At 41.3% G+C, this 19777-nt stretch overlaps 1 protein-coding gene across 1 annotated transcript in view; it reads left to right on the forward strand.

Annotated features, from left to right (window-relative positions):
* Positions 1-11158: 11158 nt before the first annotated feature.
* kcnn2 (potassium calcium-activated channel subfamily N member 2) overlaps positions 11159-19777 on the forward strand; it is a gene marked incomplete at its 3' end in the record, with an annotated part of 29451 nt that continues 20832 nt past the window's right edge. The window contains exons 1-2 of the mRNA XM_083903078.1: positions 11159-12341; positions 12754-12849. Of these exons, the coding sequence (XP_083759204.1) occupies positions 11403-12341; positions 12754-12849 (1035 nt within the window). The 5' untranslated portion in view covers positions 11159-11402. The remainder of the gene's footprint in view (positions 12342-12753; positions 12850-19777) is intronic.

A 19777-nucleotide genomic window follows, 5' to 3' on the forward strand; every position in this document is an offset into this window, starting at 1 on the left:
TTGTCAGTGTGTGGTCAGTGATGTGGTCTCTATGGGAGAGTCAAATAACTAATAAGGGCACAAGGTGACGTATAGGAGGAGGAGAAGATAACCTTTAAGAAGAGGGGTCTTGCTCACAGAAGGTTAGAGCTTCTGGGGAATTTGGCTGAAGCTCTCCCAAGTGAACTGCACCGCTCGGAATTGACACTTGACTTGACTAAAAAAAAAGTATTTATATGTATATATATATGTACTGTACATCAGAATCAGAATCTCGTTATTATCATTGCACGTCGTACAACGAAATTAAAGTGTGTCACACACACATTTAAGACAGAAAACACACAAGTAACTAACTTATAAATAAAGATAATATGTGCAGATAAATGGAGAAGCAGCAGAGGTAAGAGGTTTTATTATATGGTCTAGTTATTAAAGGTCACATAGAGTGGTCCTGTTGCACATATATGTTAGTTATGGAGGTCTACTTACATATATTAACTTGTTTTTATGGTCAAAAACCTCCTAGTTGCTGTGAACTAGCCGATAGAAATCCTCTTTTCTGACAGTGTTTTTCTGCTGCGAGATTTCAGAGTGAACTTTCACCCCCAGAAGACAGAGTCTTGTGATTGGCCAGTACTATCCAGCACATCCGTTCTCAGAAGCGCAGCGCCCCCCCTCTGGAACGGCGGATGCACTGCTCCTCATTATCAAAACATTGTTTTAACAGTGTTTAAAAATAGCTTCGTCACGACTCCCCGCCGCAGTCCCTTTTATGACTTTAAACCGGAGTCAGACCCAGAGTCAGAAGACACTGTTGCTCGTGAAACACCTCCACAACGGACGTTATTCTTCTTCTGCGGTTCAATGTACGTAACCGGATGTGCCCGGACTACCGCCCGGAGCAGGACGATCGGTTGTTCAGGAGAACCGCTGCTTACGTAACTATTTCGGGATTTTCAGTGATCTCGTTGAGCCCCGAGATTACAATAAAACACAACGTTCTCAGCAATGGCTGAACTGTTTGTTTAGAACCGTCAGGGCGTCATAAACAAGGTAATGACGCAGATACACACTAAAAAAACAGCGATAATAGGAACTTCCGGTCTAGTTCCGCTTTAATAGATAAATCAAATCAAGTCGAGTTGGTAACATCCTCTGTCCTTAGACCCTCGGCTCAGGGTAAGGAAAAACTACCAAGGGAAAAAGAGGTAGAAACCTTAGGGAGAACCACGGGTGAGGTATCCACTCCCTGGACGGACAGACGTGCAGTAAAATGACTGATTTGATCCTCCATAGTACCCTCCTATGGTGGATACCAGTGAGACACACAGCATTATAATGTGAAGAGAATTTCAACTCATCAAACAGCATAAATGAAACACTAGTTTTCTGTTTTACTGGTAATAATACTGTGCTTATCTCAGCTGACATAGGGCGATAGGCGAGGTTACACCCTGGATAGTTCGCCAGTCCGTCGCAAGGCGTGTGTATTGATCCTTATTTATTAAGTTCCCGTATGGCTGTGGGGTAGAAGCTGTTCCCGAGTCTGTTTGTGCGAGATTTGAGGGACCTGTTCCACCGTCTGCCAGAGGGCAGTAGGTGGAACAGGTTGTATCCGGGGTGGGAATGGTCCTTCAGGATGTTGGTTGGATAATATATATATATATACAGTTTATCCCCAAGAGGCCAACCAAAGGATCTGGAGGGGAGGTTGGGTGGCTTTTTGTTTTTATTATTATTTTATTTTCTGAAGAATTGTCAGGAGCCCACTGACCTGTGCAAAACTGTATTACTTAACTGAAAATGAAAAAATAACACCTTGTTTTAAAGGTGATGGCCGACTGGTTCTCAGCAGCTAAAAAAGAGAGGAAAATAATAAAAGAGCCTCCCAAATAAATAAATAAACAAAAAAGTTACTAACTGCCTGCTTTGTTTTGAAAGACAAAATCCACACCTCTGATGAGGAGTAGTAGTAAATCTGCTTATGTATCAAACTGCACATTCTATGAAACTCTGAATTTCTTCACACACACACACAGACCAGCTGTTTAACTGCAAACCAGCTGAACCTTGTCCACTTTATTGTTGCATTGAAGTTATATTTAGCAGCTGTGAGTCTATTTGTTCGACCGCTCGCTGTGAGCAACACGCAGAAGTGTGTGTGCGTGTGTGTGTGTGTGCGTGATATTCTCTTGAAAGCTCCGTGGAAATAATCAACTCCAGTCTCCTGCTTATACAAACTAACAGTGAGGCGTGGTAATATATCCTTACACAGTGCAGTTCATAACTTACATTAACAGACCAGGTGTGAAAAGCACTTGACATCAGTCTCTTCTTGTTGTTACACATTTACTCTGGCAACTCTGGCTTTAGTGCCAATTGTTGGCAAATGTCAAAAGCTTCACTATATCATTATGAGTGTGTTAATAAGTTCGAGTTAAACAGTTGTTCCAACATTTTTGGTCCAGGTTTAACGTTTAATATAGTTACATTCATACAGACACTAAATGGTGAATCCTCGCTGATGGGGGGGGGACGGTGTGATGCCAGCATGTGACGCAGGGGAACATGCCGTTTTTGCCGTACTAGAATAAAGTGTAATTGCACATCCACATCCACAAATTGATGCACTTAAAAAAAATTCTGTTACAGAAAAGTTGATCTATGTTCTGTTTTCTTTAATGTTAACAAGCATACAGTGTAATGCAGAGGTGTACTTATAAGAATTTTATAGAAAAATTATACTATTGGGGGGGGGGGGGTCTCCATCCTAAGGGGGGCATAACAGGTAAAGGTAATTATATAACAGTGTTGATTAAGCACTGCCTTATTTAAATAGTCTCTAAATGTCGCTGCTCTGATCAAAATATTTTGAGTTATCACCATATTTGTGAAACATTATCCTTTGCTGAACTTACTGATAATTAGTCAGCGTTTAATGCAAATATTCTACTTAAAGCTGGTGAAGCTGGAAAACACATCGTTAGACTTTTAGCAATTTGTCAAAAAGTACCTGGACAAATCCACAACAATGGTTTTCATATAATATAGTGTTATTAATTTGCTTAGAGATACTACAGAGGCCTCCATGTTTCTACAGCAGCCCAGGCAGACAAACTAGCAACAACGCATGTTTTGCATCAGGAAGCAGAAGCTTAATATACACACACATTAGAATGTCTTGCATTTGTTACAATCTGCAGTCTCACCACCAGATGTCACTCAGTGTGTTTACATGCATGTTTAAAGTCAGATTTTAGTCTGCTAGTCTTAATCAAGCTAGTCCTTAAAACTAACATACCTGGATAATGAGATCCATAGTCCGATTACTCCTGCATGTATGCACGTAGTCCGACTTGGAGATCTGTGACATGCACTAAAATTTCCTCCCCAGTCTTTGACCTGGAAGTAGAAGGAGACAAAGTATAAACTGCAGAACTGTTGCTGGGAATCAGACAGCGCCACCTAGGGAGTCAAACATACAGCATACATAAAATGAATCGTTTTCTCCGCCGCATGTATAGTCAGATTTGGCAAGTTGTCCAATCGCCTTTCTTAGTCGGACTACGGCCTTAGCTCTGTAAAGGTACACACACTGCACTCAGTCTTGGATTAACGGTCATTAATCATTTTTGTAAAAGTCAAGAGGGGTATTTGTTAAAATTGCTTAATGTGCTGTTTTTGTGTTTTGTATAATCTGTATGAACATCTGCCAAAATTTTGCTAAAACACTAACAGTGACTTACACAACAATCCAAGAAACATCGTCCATCTGTCAAGGGTATTTTTTTTTTTTTTTGCTCTGGTGGCTGTGACTCAGTAGTAGAACAAGACATCTTTCCAACAGTAGGTTGTCAGTTTGATCCCAGTCTCTCATGCCTATGTGTCATTGGGCAAGACAGTCCATCCCCTGTTGCTTCTGGTGGCTGTGCAGTCAGTGCGTGAGTGGGTGAACGGCCAAACTGTAAACTCTAATGCTTTGAGTGGTCATCAAGACAAACACACACATGAATGCAGACCATTTGCATCGCATTTGCACCGACAGACAGTAAATGCAGTTGATAGTCTTCGCGTGTATCCCCTAACAAATGCCGGACTCATTGTTTCAGGCCATCAAACACTTGGCAGACGACGCAGACACTTAAGGAGTTGTGCCAAACTCGTAAGGTCCTCCCAAGTAGACAGAGAGTCATGGTAACGCTTTATCACCATGAATAATGAATGGCTAACAGGTTCACTTTACAAGGAGCTTTTCAGGTTCAGTCACATACTCTCTACATTCTCATTATCTGAGTGGGAGCTGCAGTGCAGCACAAGGAACTAATACCAACTGATGGTTTTACAACTCATACACTATGCTCAAGAGATTTTACATGCAGCGGTAGCTAATTTTAAATGAATGCGGCAGGTCGTGGCTCTTCCGTTGCCGTTATAGCCATCAGGTGTTAAAGCGAAAGAAATGTTTTCCACTGGCAAAGCTGAAGATGACAGACTACGCCGGCCAGGAGTAAAGTGTGCACTTAGCCAAATTATTAGTCATTAGTCTTGTTAAAGGTTACACACAGGTGGAGTTTTCACTGACACTCCACAGAAGTGCTACAGAAGCAGGTGGTGGTGGGGGTCATGTGTCCAGAACTCCATCATGGCTTTAAACCAGATCAGAAATTCAAGGCAAAATGAAGGGTACAGTACACTAACTTGATAAGAGGAAGTGATGGGACAGAGGATCTGAGCCATTAGACTCGAGAGGAAGACACACAATACTCATTTAAAAATGTAGCTAACAGCTCACATTCACAGACACATTTGCCCTGGTGTTCCTTTGATATCTCCACATCTAATGGCCAATGGGTAGAATGTCATGATAAAATGTGGGTTCGTGTATTCATGTTTACCTTAAAGATAAATATGAATATCTATTAAAGGTAGGGTTGGAGATCCTGGAAACACTGTTGGAGCAGGCTGCATTTTGAATTCACTTCCATGGAACGCGCAACAAACACTGATTCATGTTTTTTGAATACTACATAATTGACAATGCGTTGATGAAAAACAACACATACTCTATAAAGGCTTTGAGGTGTCGCCACCGTTCAAACGCAGCACCGATGTTCACTCTGGCCTTGGATCGCTCTGCATCAGCCTTTTTCTTGAAAGTAGCTTTTCCCAAAACACTTCTTTTTGTTTGCGACCAAAGCCTATTGTTGGCACCTTTTCTGCCATAACGTTGCTCCAACTATCTCGTTGGATTTAGCAAGTTAGAGACTTCGCAGCTCCCATTAGAGAACTACGGTGGCCTTCACATACCTGAAAGGATGTCGTTCCTCCTCTTCCTTTGCATGGTAAGCTTCAGCTTCAGAATGCTGGTTTGTCCTTTGTCGGCTGATGTAGAAACATGACAGGCTTATGCTGGAGCTATGAAAACAAGAACAAGAATTGTATTTGTTTTAAACTGATTATACAGTTACACAAACATTCTTATGGGAAGTGTATTCAGTTTCTTACAATAAACCCTGCTAAATGTTACACACTGGACCAAGACAAACTTAGCTCTCCTTTCCAGTGCTTTGGTTTATGATCAAACACTAATGGCTTCAGCCTGTTACCTTTTTTTTTTTTTTTTTAAATTAACTAAACCACACAAGCTAAATTAAGTCAAGATGACAAACATACTCCACCTGCTTGAATTGATTATATCAGCATGTAGGCAGTCGGTGTGAGCATAAATACCAGTAACTAGCATTAGCCACATAAGACCCTAGTCTTGTTTTATACAAAGACTCAAATGTAACTCAGTAGAAGAGCAAAATTTAAACTTTGTGCCTTGTATCGCACTCGTGAGAGATGTTAGAGATGTAGGACTATATTCTTCTTTCTTCACTGAACTGCATCCAGCTGCAAGAGTCTGCTGAAGAGGATTATTCTTTTTTTTTCATCTGCAGGTTGGTGGATGATGGGATGGCCTAATGGGTTACACACCATAAAAGATCCAAGAGCAGCAGAGGAGAACAATGCAGCTGGTGTCAGACTTTGAAATAAACCATCATCAGCGTGGCTGGACTGCACACACAGTACAGTACCCGGGGGCGATGCTGTACAGTAGTTTCTGTATGATTTGAACTTTTCTATTAACCTTTTATCTTGTCTTTGTCGGGGTGTAAACAGATATACACACACACAAAATGAGAGGATAAAACATGCAGAGCTCAAAGCGCCAGGCGTGAAGAATACAACTGTATTGACACAAGGAGTGCCATTCATTTGCAGCTCAGCTTCAACCACAGTCACAAAAAGAAGAATCAATATGTTACACGTCAAAGACACAGATAAACAAGATAAGATAAAGTAAAGCAATCATATAAACAACAGACAAATAATAAATCCACACCACAATAAATAAATAAATAGACATGTTAATGCACATTCAGAAAACACAGCTTTTACGTTGGTTTGGATTGATACACTCAAGTCTTCTGGAAAACACACACGTGTACAGTAACATGGCAGACAGACCAATTATGTTGGGAACTTCCTGCCCACAGGTGCCTGTGCGTCACATCACGAATGACGGATTTATAAAACGGTGCAGCACCAGCCGCAGTCCATCACTCTGAGATACATTTGAAACCCGAGAGTCACAATCCCACTCAGTATATCGTGCCATCATGCCCTTGAGCGTGGCACTTAAACCAGATTGCCGGTAAATCTCCGGCTCACCACAAATGGCTCTTCTGTCAGGTGTGACGCGTCTAAAAGCCTTGTCTGGATTCAGGTATCTGTGACATTAGAGGAGCAATTGGAAGGAAAACAGGTGCAGAATGCTGCTGCTGAGGGGCACGTTTCGCTCTGAACTCACCTCCCATACGACTCAAATGAATAAATCATGTGTGATTCATTCATGGCACAATGGCGACAGGTGACCTTGGATTTTTTTTTTGGGGTGAAACCTGTTGGAAAATTTAATATATTAAATTAGTTTTTCTGTGTGTTTTCTGTCACCGTTGCCCTTGTCTTGTTTATTTATTTATTTGTCTTGTGGGTGAATTAATGTACCGCAGTGGTATTTTGTTTTTCTTTTTTTACAACTGTCAGAGTGGAAATATTGATCTCACGATGCCTCACTAATGCTGCAGTGTTATGAATGAGATGAAAGGCATTCATTAGAAATCACTGGGGATCCTGCAACAGCATCACTTTAGTGCTGAGGTTCTTAGAGTGATTGCTGTTAATCTTTTTCTTTCATCCACTATCTAATCTCAGTGTCACCTGAGGCATTTAGGGTTTCACTAAAGAGGCAAATGAAACCATATTAAACCAAAATGAAATCATACAATTATGGGAAAAACGTGTTTCACACACCACAATGAGGATCATCGGAATCCACAAGCAAGTTCCTCCACTAAGTCTGCACACAAATACATGGTCTGTAAGTTATCTCACACAAGCCGCAATCACCATACTGTATTTTATATACATATACATATATACAACAGAGGTTTGAAAGGTGCTTTTTTACTTACAAAAAGAACAACACAATAAATGTACTTTAATGGATGAGTATACACAAATAAATAAATATTAAAGAAGAACGTGACCTCTTCTGTTCACCTAAGCAAGCTGCTCACTTTGCCTCGCTCCACATTTTTTTTTGTTCTGCCTTCCTGTCACTTTGATCCAAACACAGTCCACTAAGTAAACAGATGGAAAGAACAGTGGTGCTGACTCTGTAACTGTGCAACGAGCCGTTATATTTTCCTGCTTTTTTTTTTGTTTGATTTATTTTTCTTCTTAAGGTACATCAGTGAGGAAAATAGTAAGAGCCGCTCACTCCTGCAAACGTGTTATTAACCATATTTAAACTGAAGGAAATGTACAATCTATACATAAAAGACATTATGAGATGTTGTCTTTTAAAGCGTGCTTATATTTGCACAGTTACAATTTAGCATTTGACAGTTTTCCTATGCTTGTTCATATAATGACAATATTATCATTATTTAATATGTGTTTATAATCCTTATATGTGTGAAAAATTATTCTCTATTTTTGATGACATTTTCAGTACAACATCTTAGGTACAAGTAAAAGTACTTAAATTTACTCAAGTTAAAGTAACAAAAAAGTAACTTGTTTAAAATTACTTTTTTAACAGGATTGGGGTTCTTCCTTGTGTCATACCAAAAGGGCAAGTGGACACAAATCCCACATTCATTTGTTTTTCATTAAAGTGCTGACAAAATAAAATATATAAACACATAATGTATCAGTCAACATGGGTCAAAGGTCACAAATGGTTTCACATTCTCACTCAGGGACTTTAATTAGCGCCAATTCACATGTCCACATCATACTTAAGTAATAGTACAAATTTTAAAATGACTTAAGTACACAAAAAACCTAATCAATTACAGTAACACAAATAAATGTGATGCATTACTTTCCACCTCTGTGTGTACGGGCCTCCCTCCCATTTATCTATGAATAACTTGTCTTCATCCACTATTCATGCATTTTGAAACACAGGTCTGACTCTTCTCGTGCCATCTGGGCCAGCACCTCAAAACACAGCAAAGGTGTTTTTCGTCTTTTTTCTGACACATCAAGTCTTCATCATCATTCCCACCACTAGGAGGAGCAACAAAACACACAAACACAGGATTTGTATGGATTATATGTGAATACACTTTAATAAAGTAAAAAAAAAACAGGACTTTGGCGAATTTAGTGAATGTAATATTATTATATACATTATATATGTGTTCTTTAGTTTTGTATGTTGCTTTTAGGATCAGTTGAAAATCTCTTTATGTTGCAATACAAACTGATAACGTTAAATACTGATAATAATTTGGCAACACAAATCTGAAATTAGCTCAAGAAAAGATGCTTAGAAATACAGATTTCAAATGCACATAGTATTCGTCAATGTGAATTCTCTCTCTATGCTTTTTTGAAAAACTTTGTTTTGGGGAAAGATTTAAAAAAAAAAAAAAAAGGACAGAAACATGAAGCCAAATCCATAGTTTAGTTATTAGCTGTGGTGTGGATGAGATTACCAAGATGGAGGTTTAAGAGCGTCTGATTACATTACAGAGGGGAAAAAACAAAGCAGCAAAGAGCTCCACGTTAAAATCAGGGGGGAAATACAATCCTCTTTGGATGGACCGAGATGTACTTAAGGTATATGTGAATGATGAAGACGAATGGCGTCTAGTGTGGTCATTCAGCTTGAATGAGCTCTGCAGCCTCTGATTGTTTCCTACAATGTGGCTACGCTGACCGGAAAGGATAATGTGTCCCTACTTATGTGGCTCGAATTTAAGAAGCCTGCGTTCATTCACCCAGAGGAAAAAAAGGAAAAAAGGAGAGAAAAAAAAAACCAGAGGCTTCCGTCAGGAGGAGGGGGGAGGAGTCAGGTGGTACACGGAGCCAGCCAATGAGGAGTAAGTGCGCATTGCGATCCTGTGCAGGATTGTTTTATTCAAGGGTTGGTTTAGTGATCAATGGGTGAGTGGAGCTGTCCGCGGTGCTGAAAGTTTATTTATGATGGACTGGATTGGAGCTCAGGGAAGAGATCCCACTGTCATCATACCTTCATTTAAAAAAAAAAAAAAGAGAGAATAAGAAGAAACATACATGCATCATGAAATACACTCACTGGCCACTTTATCAGGTATAGAGGATAATTAGAAATAAAGCGGCTGCTGTATCAGCTTTATGACGTGTTTGTGCCTTCAGAGATGACCGCTCTCCTCTGATCTCTGCTATCAACAGGGGGATTTTATTTTGTAAAGCCGAGAGATGCTCGTGCGCAATAATCCCAGAAAGATCAGCAGTTCCTTGGTGTTCAAAGTCACTTAAATCACCTTTTCGTCATCCACTGTCACAGTTTGAACGCCACCTTGCACTGGCTCAGTCGATATCGGACACTATAGAACAGGTGTGCCTAATAAAATGGCTTGCGTGTGCATATCCACACATCAACAACTCGCTTCCAACCTCACAGGCATGGAGGAAAAAAAAGCCCTGTGAGCAAACATTGCAGCTCATACAAAAATACAAAAACATAACTCGAGTACAACCTAACAGACCTAAGAGTGAATTTGTTGCCGCTGTAGCGTCGCGACAGTGTGGATGATTGGGTTCCAGGCTCTGGTTTATGCCTCCACAGCTGTTCAATCTCGGGCAGTTTGGCTGGATTTTTCTCGTGCTGATATAACTCTTGTGCTCCATTAATAACGCAGCCACCAGCAGCGGCCACATCAATCTGTGCGGCTGCGGTGCAAAAAAAAAGGTGCACGCGCTACATCCATGCATGCATGCATACATGCTTGCGTGCGTGCACGCGCGGTCACGTGGTGCAGCGGCCAATGAGCTGAATGAGATGAGCACCTTGTAAATCAGCGGCCACACACGTGTGCGTCATGTGTCAATATACGTGAGGAATTAAGTCAGAGGATTTATGAACGGGTTCAGGTTTGTCCTCCTGCTGTGTTTAAAAAAAAAAAAAAAAAAAGAGAGAGAAAGGTGTCAGTAAGAGAAAAGGTCGCCCTGCACCATTACATATACATACATGAAACCAGAATATGATGCAAAACAAACATAAAATACTATATAAACTACTGTATATGCCACTTATAGATAGGGAACACGCATAAATGTTGAGTGACTGTTACATTTCACATATTCCTGTTTGTCGTGCATAACATCTAAAAGCAAGTGTTGTCATTGTTAGTGTTACATGGGGACAGTAGTCGTGTCAAAACACCCGCATGTATGACGTCAGTCAGTCAACTTCATCTGTTTAGCACTTCTTCACATAGAATGTATCACATACAGTAGAGCTTCGCATAAAAACACCCACTAAGAATCACAGAATGTGACACACACAGCTTACAAAGAGCCGGAATAGATCATTAAGAATAAGAATGGGAAAACACATTTTAAAAAAGGGGCTGAGGAAACACCAAATGCTGAGTTTTAGGTACAATATAATCATAAATAATAATAATAATAAAAAACAATAAAGGAAGAAAATGAATTAATGAGTGTTTTGTTTGACACTTTTTGTCTACTTTTGGCTGCAGTTTCAGAATAAACATCAGTTTAAAAAGGAGCAGGTTCATGTCAAATAAAACGAAGAATACTAATCAGTGTGTGTGTGTGTGTGTGTGTGTGTGTGTGTTCCTTGTCAACTCTTGTTTCTGGTGTGTGTAGTGTGTGTCTTGTCGAGTTTGAGGTGAGGCTGGGCTTCACATCCCACGGTTCATGACCATGACGTCGCGCCAGTTGTTTTGGTCTCCTCTGCCCAATCGGAGGCTCCTCTCTACTGCACACTCTACCGGAGCCGAAATGGGTCTGTGCATGCGGCGGCTCCGTGGTTCCCTGCTGCTGCTGCTGCTTTAAACGGCAGCACTGACATGGAAACCTCTTTGCAGCTGCACAACGATTTCTTCCCTCAGCAGCAGCAGCAGCAGCTCCAGCACAGTAAGTACCAGCAGCAGCACTATTGCAGGAGAGACGATCGGCTCGGCCAACAACAACAGCAGCAGCAGCAGCAGCAGCAGTATCAGCAGCAGCAGCAGAGGCAGCAGCGGCACGACCAGTGCTGCACCTGCGACTATTGCACCTGTGACGCGAGGAAAAGCCTCGTTTTCCGCGGGACGTCGCCAACCACTGTGGGAACTTTGAGGACACCTTCGGAAACGTCTTCGAGGCAGGGTTGCCGCTACAGCGTCTGCGAGTTCACACCTTCTAGTCATGGTAGTTCATCCAGACATCATCCTCCTCCTCCTCCTCCTCCACCACCACCACCACCACCTCCTCATCATCATCATCATCCTCACCCTCAGCAGCAGCAGCAGCAGCAGCGGGGCAGCAGCAGCCTGGGCAGCAGCAGCCTGCACAAAGACAGTAACTCCTACAATGAAATAGCCATGAGCAGCTGCAGATACAACGGCGGCGTCATGCGGCCGCTGAGCAACTTGAGCGCGTCCCGCAGAAACATACACGAGTTTGATTCCGAGTCCCAGCCTTTGCAGCCCATCTCCGCCGCAGATGCGTCGGACACTCTAGCGTCCAAGCCGGAGAACAATTCCAGCAGCCTGATGCCTTACGCATCGGGGGACGGAGCAGGGGGCTGCGGCCACAGCGGCGGCGGCGGCGGCGGAGGAGGAGGAGGAGGTGGTGGCGGCAAATCGGGTAAAAAGAAGAACCAGAACATTGGGGAGAAGCTCGGGCATCGGAGGGCCTTGTTTGAGAAGAGGAAGCGGCTCAGCGACTATGCTTTAATCTTTGGGATGTTTGGGATCGTTGTTATGGTTATAGAGACTGAACTCTCGTGGGGAGCATATGGAAAGGTGCGTATTTTCTCCCTCATGCGCTGCGTGGTTTTTGAGTTGATTTTAGTGACACTACATGGTAGTGAGTGGATGTGAAATAAACTTCACACTTAAAAGTGTTGATGAAAGTCTGAAGTGTGTGTGTGCGTGTGTGTGTGCGTGTGTGTGTGTGTGTGTGTGTGTGTGTGTAGGCCAAACTGAGCCCACTGCTCAGTGAGTGAATTACAAGATGCAATGTCAGCATTTGTGGCAAGAGGTTAAAAAAAATCACCTACTTCTATGTGTTTTGTTTTTTTTTCCTCTGCAGATGTTAGTGACAGCAGCTGGTTTTTCCATGCAGCTGTGTAGAGTGTGATGTGATGTGATGTTATATGTGTGTGTTTGTGTGTTGTTTTTTTCTGTTGGCTTTAGTGTTGTTGCTCTTTTCCAGGAGTCCCTGTATTCATTAGCTCTAAAATGCCTGATAAGCCTTTCTACAATCATTCTCCTGGGGCTGATCATCATATACCACGCCAGAGAGATACAGGTAACGTTGAAACACTTATCTTTGTTTGCTTGGTTTTTTTTCTCCCCTTCATCTGTCTCTATATGACATCACATTTACATAACTGAGGAGCACAAATGACAATCGATCTAATTAGGGCTGAAAGAATTACTCGATTAATCGATTACTAAATGAATCGTAAACTATTTTGATAAGTGACTAATCTCAGGTTCTAATAATCAGGTTCTTCAGCTCCTTAAATGTGGATATGTTCTACTTTCTTTGCTCCACATCACAAATAAATCATTAAAACTGAATCATTTTTGGTTTGTGGACAAAAGAACATACTTGAGATCGCATTTTCCAACATTTTCTGGGAATAATCAGCCCTAAACCTGGTCAATTGGAAAAAAAATGACTCGATTAATGAATCGTCAACTATAGGTTTGAGGGTTTTTCAGGTGCTTCAGCTTCTTAAATGTGAATATTTCCGGTTTCTTTGCTCAGTTCGACAAAGGAATCATTAAAACATCATCATTTCCAGGTTTGAGAGATTATTTTTCAATATTTTCTGACACTCAACAGACCAAACGATAATAATCAGCACTAAACCTGATCAATTGAGGGGAAAAAAAGTTGGTCAAATTAATCGAAAGTCGTCACAATTACTCGATTAATCGACTACTTAATGTTTTTTCAGGTTCTTCAGCTTCTTAAATTTTGAATATTTCCTACTTCCTTTGCGCCATATGACAAAGAAATCATTAAAACATCGTCATTTTCAGTTTTGATCCACATTTTTCAACATTTTATGGACCAAACGATAACCAAAGGACAAAAATTTGGCCAGATGAATCGAAGCTGTCACCATGTACACTGTAAAAGAATTACAATTACTCGATTACTAAATGAATCGTCAACTATTTTGATCACTGACTAATCGGTTGAAGGGTTTTTCAGGTTCTATTTTCTACTTTCTTTGCTCCATATGATAAAGAAATCATTAAAACATCGTCATTTCCAGGTTTGAGCCACATTTTTCAACATTTAACAGACCAAACGATAACCAGCCATTATGGAAAATAATCAGCCCTAAACCTGATCAATTGGAAAAAGAATGAATTGAAAGCCGTCACCGTGTTCAGTGTAAAGGAATACAGATTGCCAGTTTGGCCTGAAATGTTCCAGCTCTTGTTCGGTTTTTATGACTCCGTTAGCGTCCGAGGAATTGAAGCAACTCTTCAAGTTCTTTCTTCACTTCAGCATTTGTGTCTCTGTTAAACAGCCTCAGCAATAATTGCACCACCTTCCGCAGAGGGTTGAACATATGTGGCCATAAAACTTGTGTTTCCTTCGATTTCCCCTTGTCTTTTCTTTTATTAAATCAGCCCAATCATGTTAATAGACTTTCTGAGATGGATTGTTCCTTCTTTAAAAAAAAAAAAAGAAGGCCTTTAGCTAAATTCTATGAGCTGATTTCTTTACTTTATTAGATTCAAGATGCATATCAGCCTTTTTGAAAAGCAGGATACATTGCATTAGTTACAGTATATTCATCAGCCTGGGTGTATTCATAAATCCCAGGAGAGGATCCGTCAGTGAAACGGCCCCACAGTAAAACGCGTGGCCCCCTTCAGACGTCTCATTGTAAACCTTTCTTTATGGAGGGAATGATAGAATTGCACGGACACCATTACCATATTCCTGTGCATGACAAATGTGTTTTCATTTCCCCCTGCAGACAGCACCCGCCGCCGCCTGTTTATAAAGTCGAAACTTGCTGTATGTTTGCACGAGAGTATCGTGTTCGTTCTTCCTTCCCCTCCCCTCCGCCTCTGCACCTCTTAGTCTAATCCCGTGTAAATTATTCAGCTCATAAACTGAGCTTTTTTCGCCTCCCGCGTCTACAAACTTTCCTTGACGCTTAACAACGCAACGATTTGCCCGCGACTCGTGTGTTGCAGAGGTGAATTTGTCGTCGCACTACAGGTTTCATCCCCGTGACACTTTAACTGTCGACAGTACGTCAGGTTTAAAGTTTAAAGCTACAGTGTGTAACTTTTGCTGATTTTTGTCACAGTTGATGTTTTTATTCTGCCTCTGTTTGAGCTTCTCGAACAGAAATGATGTGACGTTCTGTACGTTATTTGTAAAAAGTCTCTGTCAAGCAAAACTATCAGACCTGACAGAGGGAGCGTTTGTGTGTAAACACCTACAGTGCTGCAGTGGAAGGTGGGAACAAGAGCAGTAGGATTCACCCGTGAAACTTTTCTATTCAGTCACACTCTGATCTGGCTGCAGTGGCTCCGCTCGCTTTACTAGCGCAATGTTTTTCTGTCTTGTAAAACAAATCACTTCCTGTGTGCAGCCCGGTTACATTGCCAAGAAACACAAGATAGAAAAACAGCTATACCGACCGTGTGGATCTGAGAGACTTTACATGTAGTTTGAATGTGATGGACATTTTAGTTCTATGTAAAAGCCACACACTCACCTTTGGTCCATATAAACTATATAATCTTATATAATAAGACGATCGATGATCCCCAAAGCTGGAGTAGTCCGTTTCAAACATTAAAAAGCGGCCGTGAAGTCGCATTATTTCATTCAGCGCAGGTGAAAAGCTAATCTCGGCTCTGAAACGGGCTTTTCTTTTCCCCGTCCTTTAGTAGCTGCAGATTTACTCTTCTGGGAAAGCTGTTCAAACCGCTATAATCCCGACTCTGCTCTGTTTGGCAGTCACATTAATATCCAAAACATTTTTCACCCTTGATAGCTCTCTCTCTGTGTGTGTGTGTGTCTCTCCGTCTGCACAATGAAGTCATTTCCTCCTTTGCTGACCTAGAAAATGTTATTAAGGCAATTGTTTGCCGTAGAGTAGATAACTGCGATGCACTTTCCGCCGCATATCCCCTCTAAACACGGTCACTGATATACTTTATTCAGCTTGGAAGTCCGAATACTTAAACGGATCAGAAAGCATCGTCACGTCACCGCGGTCCACTCACGACGGACTGCCTCTCCCTAAAGTTGATTATAACGGTCTGTCTTCTTCTAATCAAGTCATTTGGGACAAACTATCAGGCAGTTTTTTTGGAAACTGGCTCCTGAAAACTATTTAAAACTAGTTCACAGTATTTATATTTCAACTTCCATCACAGCAGCAGCAGCAGCTCCATTCCTTCCTTCCTTCCCTCTCTGCCTCTGGGGCTTTTTTTGCCTGGTGTTGCTAATCTGTCATTGCTTGGTTCTTACAGAGTGACATATAGACTTACACACAAACACATTCATGCACGCACACACACACACACACACACACACACACACACACCTCTACACCGATCTGCCTAATGACCTCACACACACACACACAGGTGCTGCAGTGATGTGTGTTTGCCTCACAGTTTCTGTTTCAGCATCTGCTGCTGAACTCAGGCTCTGTGACAAACTGAGAAAAAAACAAACATTTGATTTGATGTAAAGTGAAGTTGTGAGTTGACTTTGAAATGAAGACGTGATTAAATCTAAAGACCACACAGTGACGGGTTGATGCAGAGGTGAAACGCGGCTGAAATTTTTTAACTCACCGAAACTTAAAATTCCCACGTTTGTACGCGACAGGGTCGCAGGTCCAGATCCCACTGTGACAGCAAATGTCCCATTTTAATCAATAAACTCATCAAAAACCCTAGAGAAATAGCAAAATAGTGGATAATTATTTCATTAATTAGATGTTTGTTAATGAAAAATGTGTCTTTTAAACTCTGTGACACCAAGACCGGTCGTCTTAAAACAATTATTTCCATTGTGAATTAACCTGCTGATTGTTTTTCTTCACTTAATCCATCTATGTTTTGTTTTGTAGAATAAAATAAAACTTGTGCTGAATGCACATCACATTGAAAGCCTCAAACTCAAATTATTCGACAAGTAAAAAAAGAAATAGAAGCATAAATCTTTGTATAGTGAAGTTAAAGCATCGTGAAATAAAGGTGCAAAAATGTAAAACTGAGCAGCAATATCAGGGCACAATCAAGAGTGTGTGTGTGTGTGTGTGTCTGCGTACAGGTATTACTAATGTTGTGAGGACGTAAATCTGTTTACACAGTCACATTATGGGGACTTGTCTTCCTTATGGGGGACAAAAAGCAAGTTCCCGTAACGTAAATTTTAAGATGAAGACATGTTTTAAGGTTAGGTTGAGGTTACGGTTAGGATTAGGCCAGTAGAAATTATGGTTAAGGTTAGAGTAAGTCTCCAGGAAATCAATGTAAGTCAATGCAATGTCCTCTGAAGTCATGGAAACCGTGTGTGTGTGTGTGTGTGTGTGTGTGTGTGTGTGTGTGTGTGTGTGTGTGTCACCCATGAGAATCCGAAAAGTAAGTTTTGAAGCCACCAGAATCCCATCTTGGCCGTGCACCATGTTGATGTTTTCCAAAGTTCAGCGATGTCTCCTCCGATTAGGCTCCTGTCGGATGCTTCCAGCTGTCAATCCCGCTGGTGTCAATCCCGCTGGTGTTCTATACGGCATCTTTAGTCGGGCACAAAGAAAAACAGACCATGAAAACAGACACTGTGAGTTTGCATTTGTTTACTTTAAACACCAGGAGGAGAAGAGTTTTCTTTGGGAGTAAAAAAAAACCAAAAAAAAAACCTGAGGGTCACCTTCAGCTGGATACAAAGACCTAGTTACAGCCAGAACCAAAGCAGCTTTTTTGACTCACTCTGTTTACTGCTGAGTTCAAGAGGAACTCGAGACTCAGGAGGAAACTGTGTAGAAAAAGATCCAGGACTTTTAGAAAACAGTTAACAGGTCATGGACGTGTTATGTGTTGATATGATGTTCAGGCGAATGCAGCATATTTACACGTTTATGTCCACTGGTGCTTTTCTCTCTGGGTTCTCTGGCTTCCTCCCACAGTCCAAAAACATGCAATATGGGGATTAGGTAAATTAGGCACTCTAAATTGACCGTAGGTGTGAGAGTGTGAGTGAATGGTTGTTTGTCTCTATATGTGGACCTGTGATGGACTGGCGAACTGTCCAATGTCAGCTGAGATGGGCACAGCACCCCCCGCGACCCTCAGGTGGAGGATAAAGCGGTAGATAATGGATGGATGGATGTCCACTGGTTTTGTGATGTCACTCTGTCATATGTCCACTTCTTTAGGTACACATGCTCAACTGTTAATAACACAATTAACTAATCAGCCAATCACATGGCAGCAACTAAATGCATGTAGGCGCGTAGACACGGTCAAAATGACTCGCTTTAGTTAAAACTCAGCCTCAGATCGGTGAAGAAAGGTGAAGAACATGAATGATGTCACATTCACCACCAACATGTCAGGTGGTTGTTGCCACACAGACTGGTCTAAGGGCCCGTCCACATGGAAACGAATGTAGGACAATATGCATAGTTTTTTGTTTTACATTTTGGGAGACCTGAAACTGTATTCCCAGAGGTCCCAGAGTTGGGAAAATGAAGCTCACTCGTGCGGCAGATCTGGTCATTTCCTTCTCGGAAAGTAGTTCGTTTTATGCCAGAAAGTCACGATAGAAAGTTGCTGTGGATCTGTAAAGTGGCTAAATATAGTCACTCATTTGTCAACGCTGTTGTTTGGTCTGTTTGACTTATGATAACTTTTATTTTACTTTTTTTAAAGTGGCCTTTTTTCCCTTTGGCTTGGTTCCTCGTGGCTCAATTTCTGTGTATCACGTCTTCTTTCTTTTTTCTTCTTAACTTTTTGGTGCAGTGTAACAGCGCCACTTACAGGCCTGGAATATGCACTACAGCATTTTAAGTTGGTGGGGGGTTAGGGGGATTGTGTGGATGAAGACATTTCCTGGAACAATGCCAGAAACATTTTCAAAACGACAAAGAAAAAGATTGTTTACCTTTTTTATTGTTTGTTTTTTTTAATTCCGTTTTTCCGTGTGGATATGGCCCAAGCTTTCATAAACTGCTGAAGTTTGAAGTGGGATTTTGCGATTTCTTCCTCGTCCACCAGGTCCAAGCAAATTTGTATACAAGTGTATATTATGGTTATTACTTCTGTGTCAAACCCACCTATGAAACATCAGAGTGAGGATGGAAATATTTGGATCACGACTCCAGTGATTCCAACTACTTCTGTCAATGGTTTAATTGAGAGTGGCAGAAATGAAATGCCGGAGGAGCTGAGTTTAGTCTATTATGTTAGATTTGATCTGTTCAGTTTTGACTGTGCCATTTTCTGTTGACTTCAGGACTTCAGGATGACTTTGCACACAGATCACAGTTAAGGCTCAACTCAGCCTCTTCACAGAATTTTCTTTTTTTTCCAAGCTTCTATTGTTGTTACTCCATATTTCATATATTGTGGCCTGAACTGCACCGAGTATAATTTTAACAGTCCGTCCTCTGTTGTTGTTATTCAGGATAAACTGCAAAGTCTCCAGTATTCGAGTCAGTTTTTTTAAGGCACTTTCGGAATTAAGTGCACTTTTCCGTGTGGAAACCGGGCTCCTGCAGAGAGATAGATTATGTATGCACATCCATGTGTACTCACAGATGCCTGTCGGACGTATTGTTGAGGCACAATATTATTCCCACCACTCCCAGCCCCTTAAAACTGATTCACTTGTCAAGTCCAGTATGGACAGTATTCTCATTTTTTTTTCTGTGGGGGTGTTTCTCTCTGCAGAGAGACTGACGACTCTAAAGGTCAACACAGACAGGTGGACACCAGCGGTCATTTGTTATTGTTGCGCGTTGTTGCATCTTTTGTGCTGCGGCGAGCTGAACCTACAGAGCCGAGATAAGACGGCGTGTCCGTGTTTTTCCCCAAATGTCCAGAGATTTTGTCATCATTTGATATCTGCAATTATGACGCATAAATGTCGGTTTTACTTCCTGTTCAGGAAAGCTGAAGATCATGGCTTTTATGTGTGGAGGAAGCTGATTTAGTCCCGGTAATGTCTTCAATGA

Source organism: Microchirus variegatus (assembly GCF_963457635.1).
Source record: "Microchirus variegatus genome assembly, chromosome: 16".
In the NCBI taxonomy this organism is placed as follows: Eukaryota; Metazoa; Chordata; class Actinopteri; order Pleuronectiformes; family Soleidae; genus Microchirus; species Microchirus variegatus.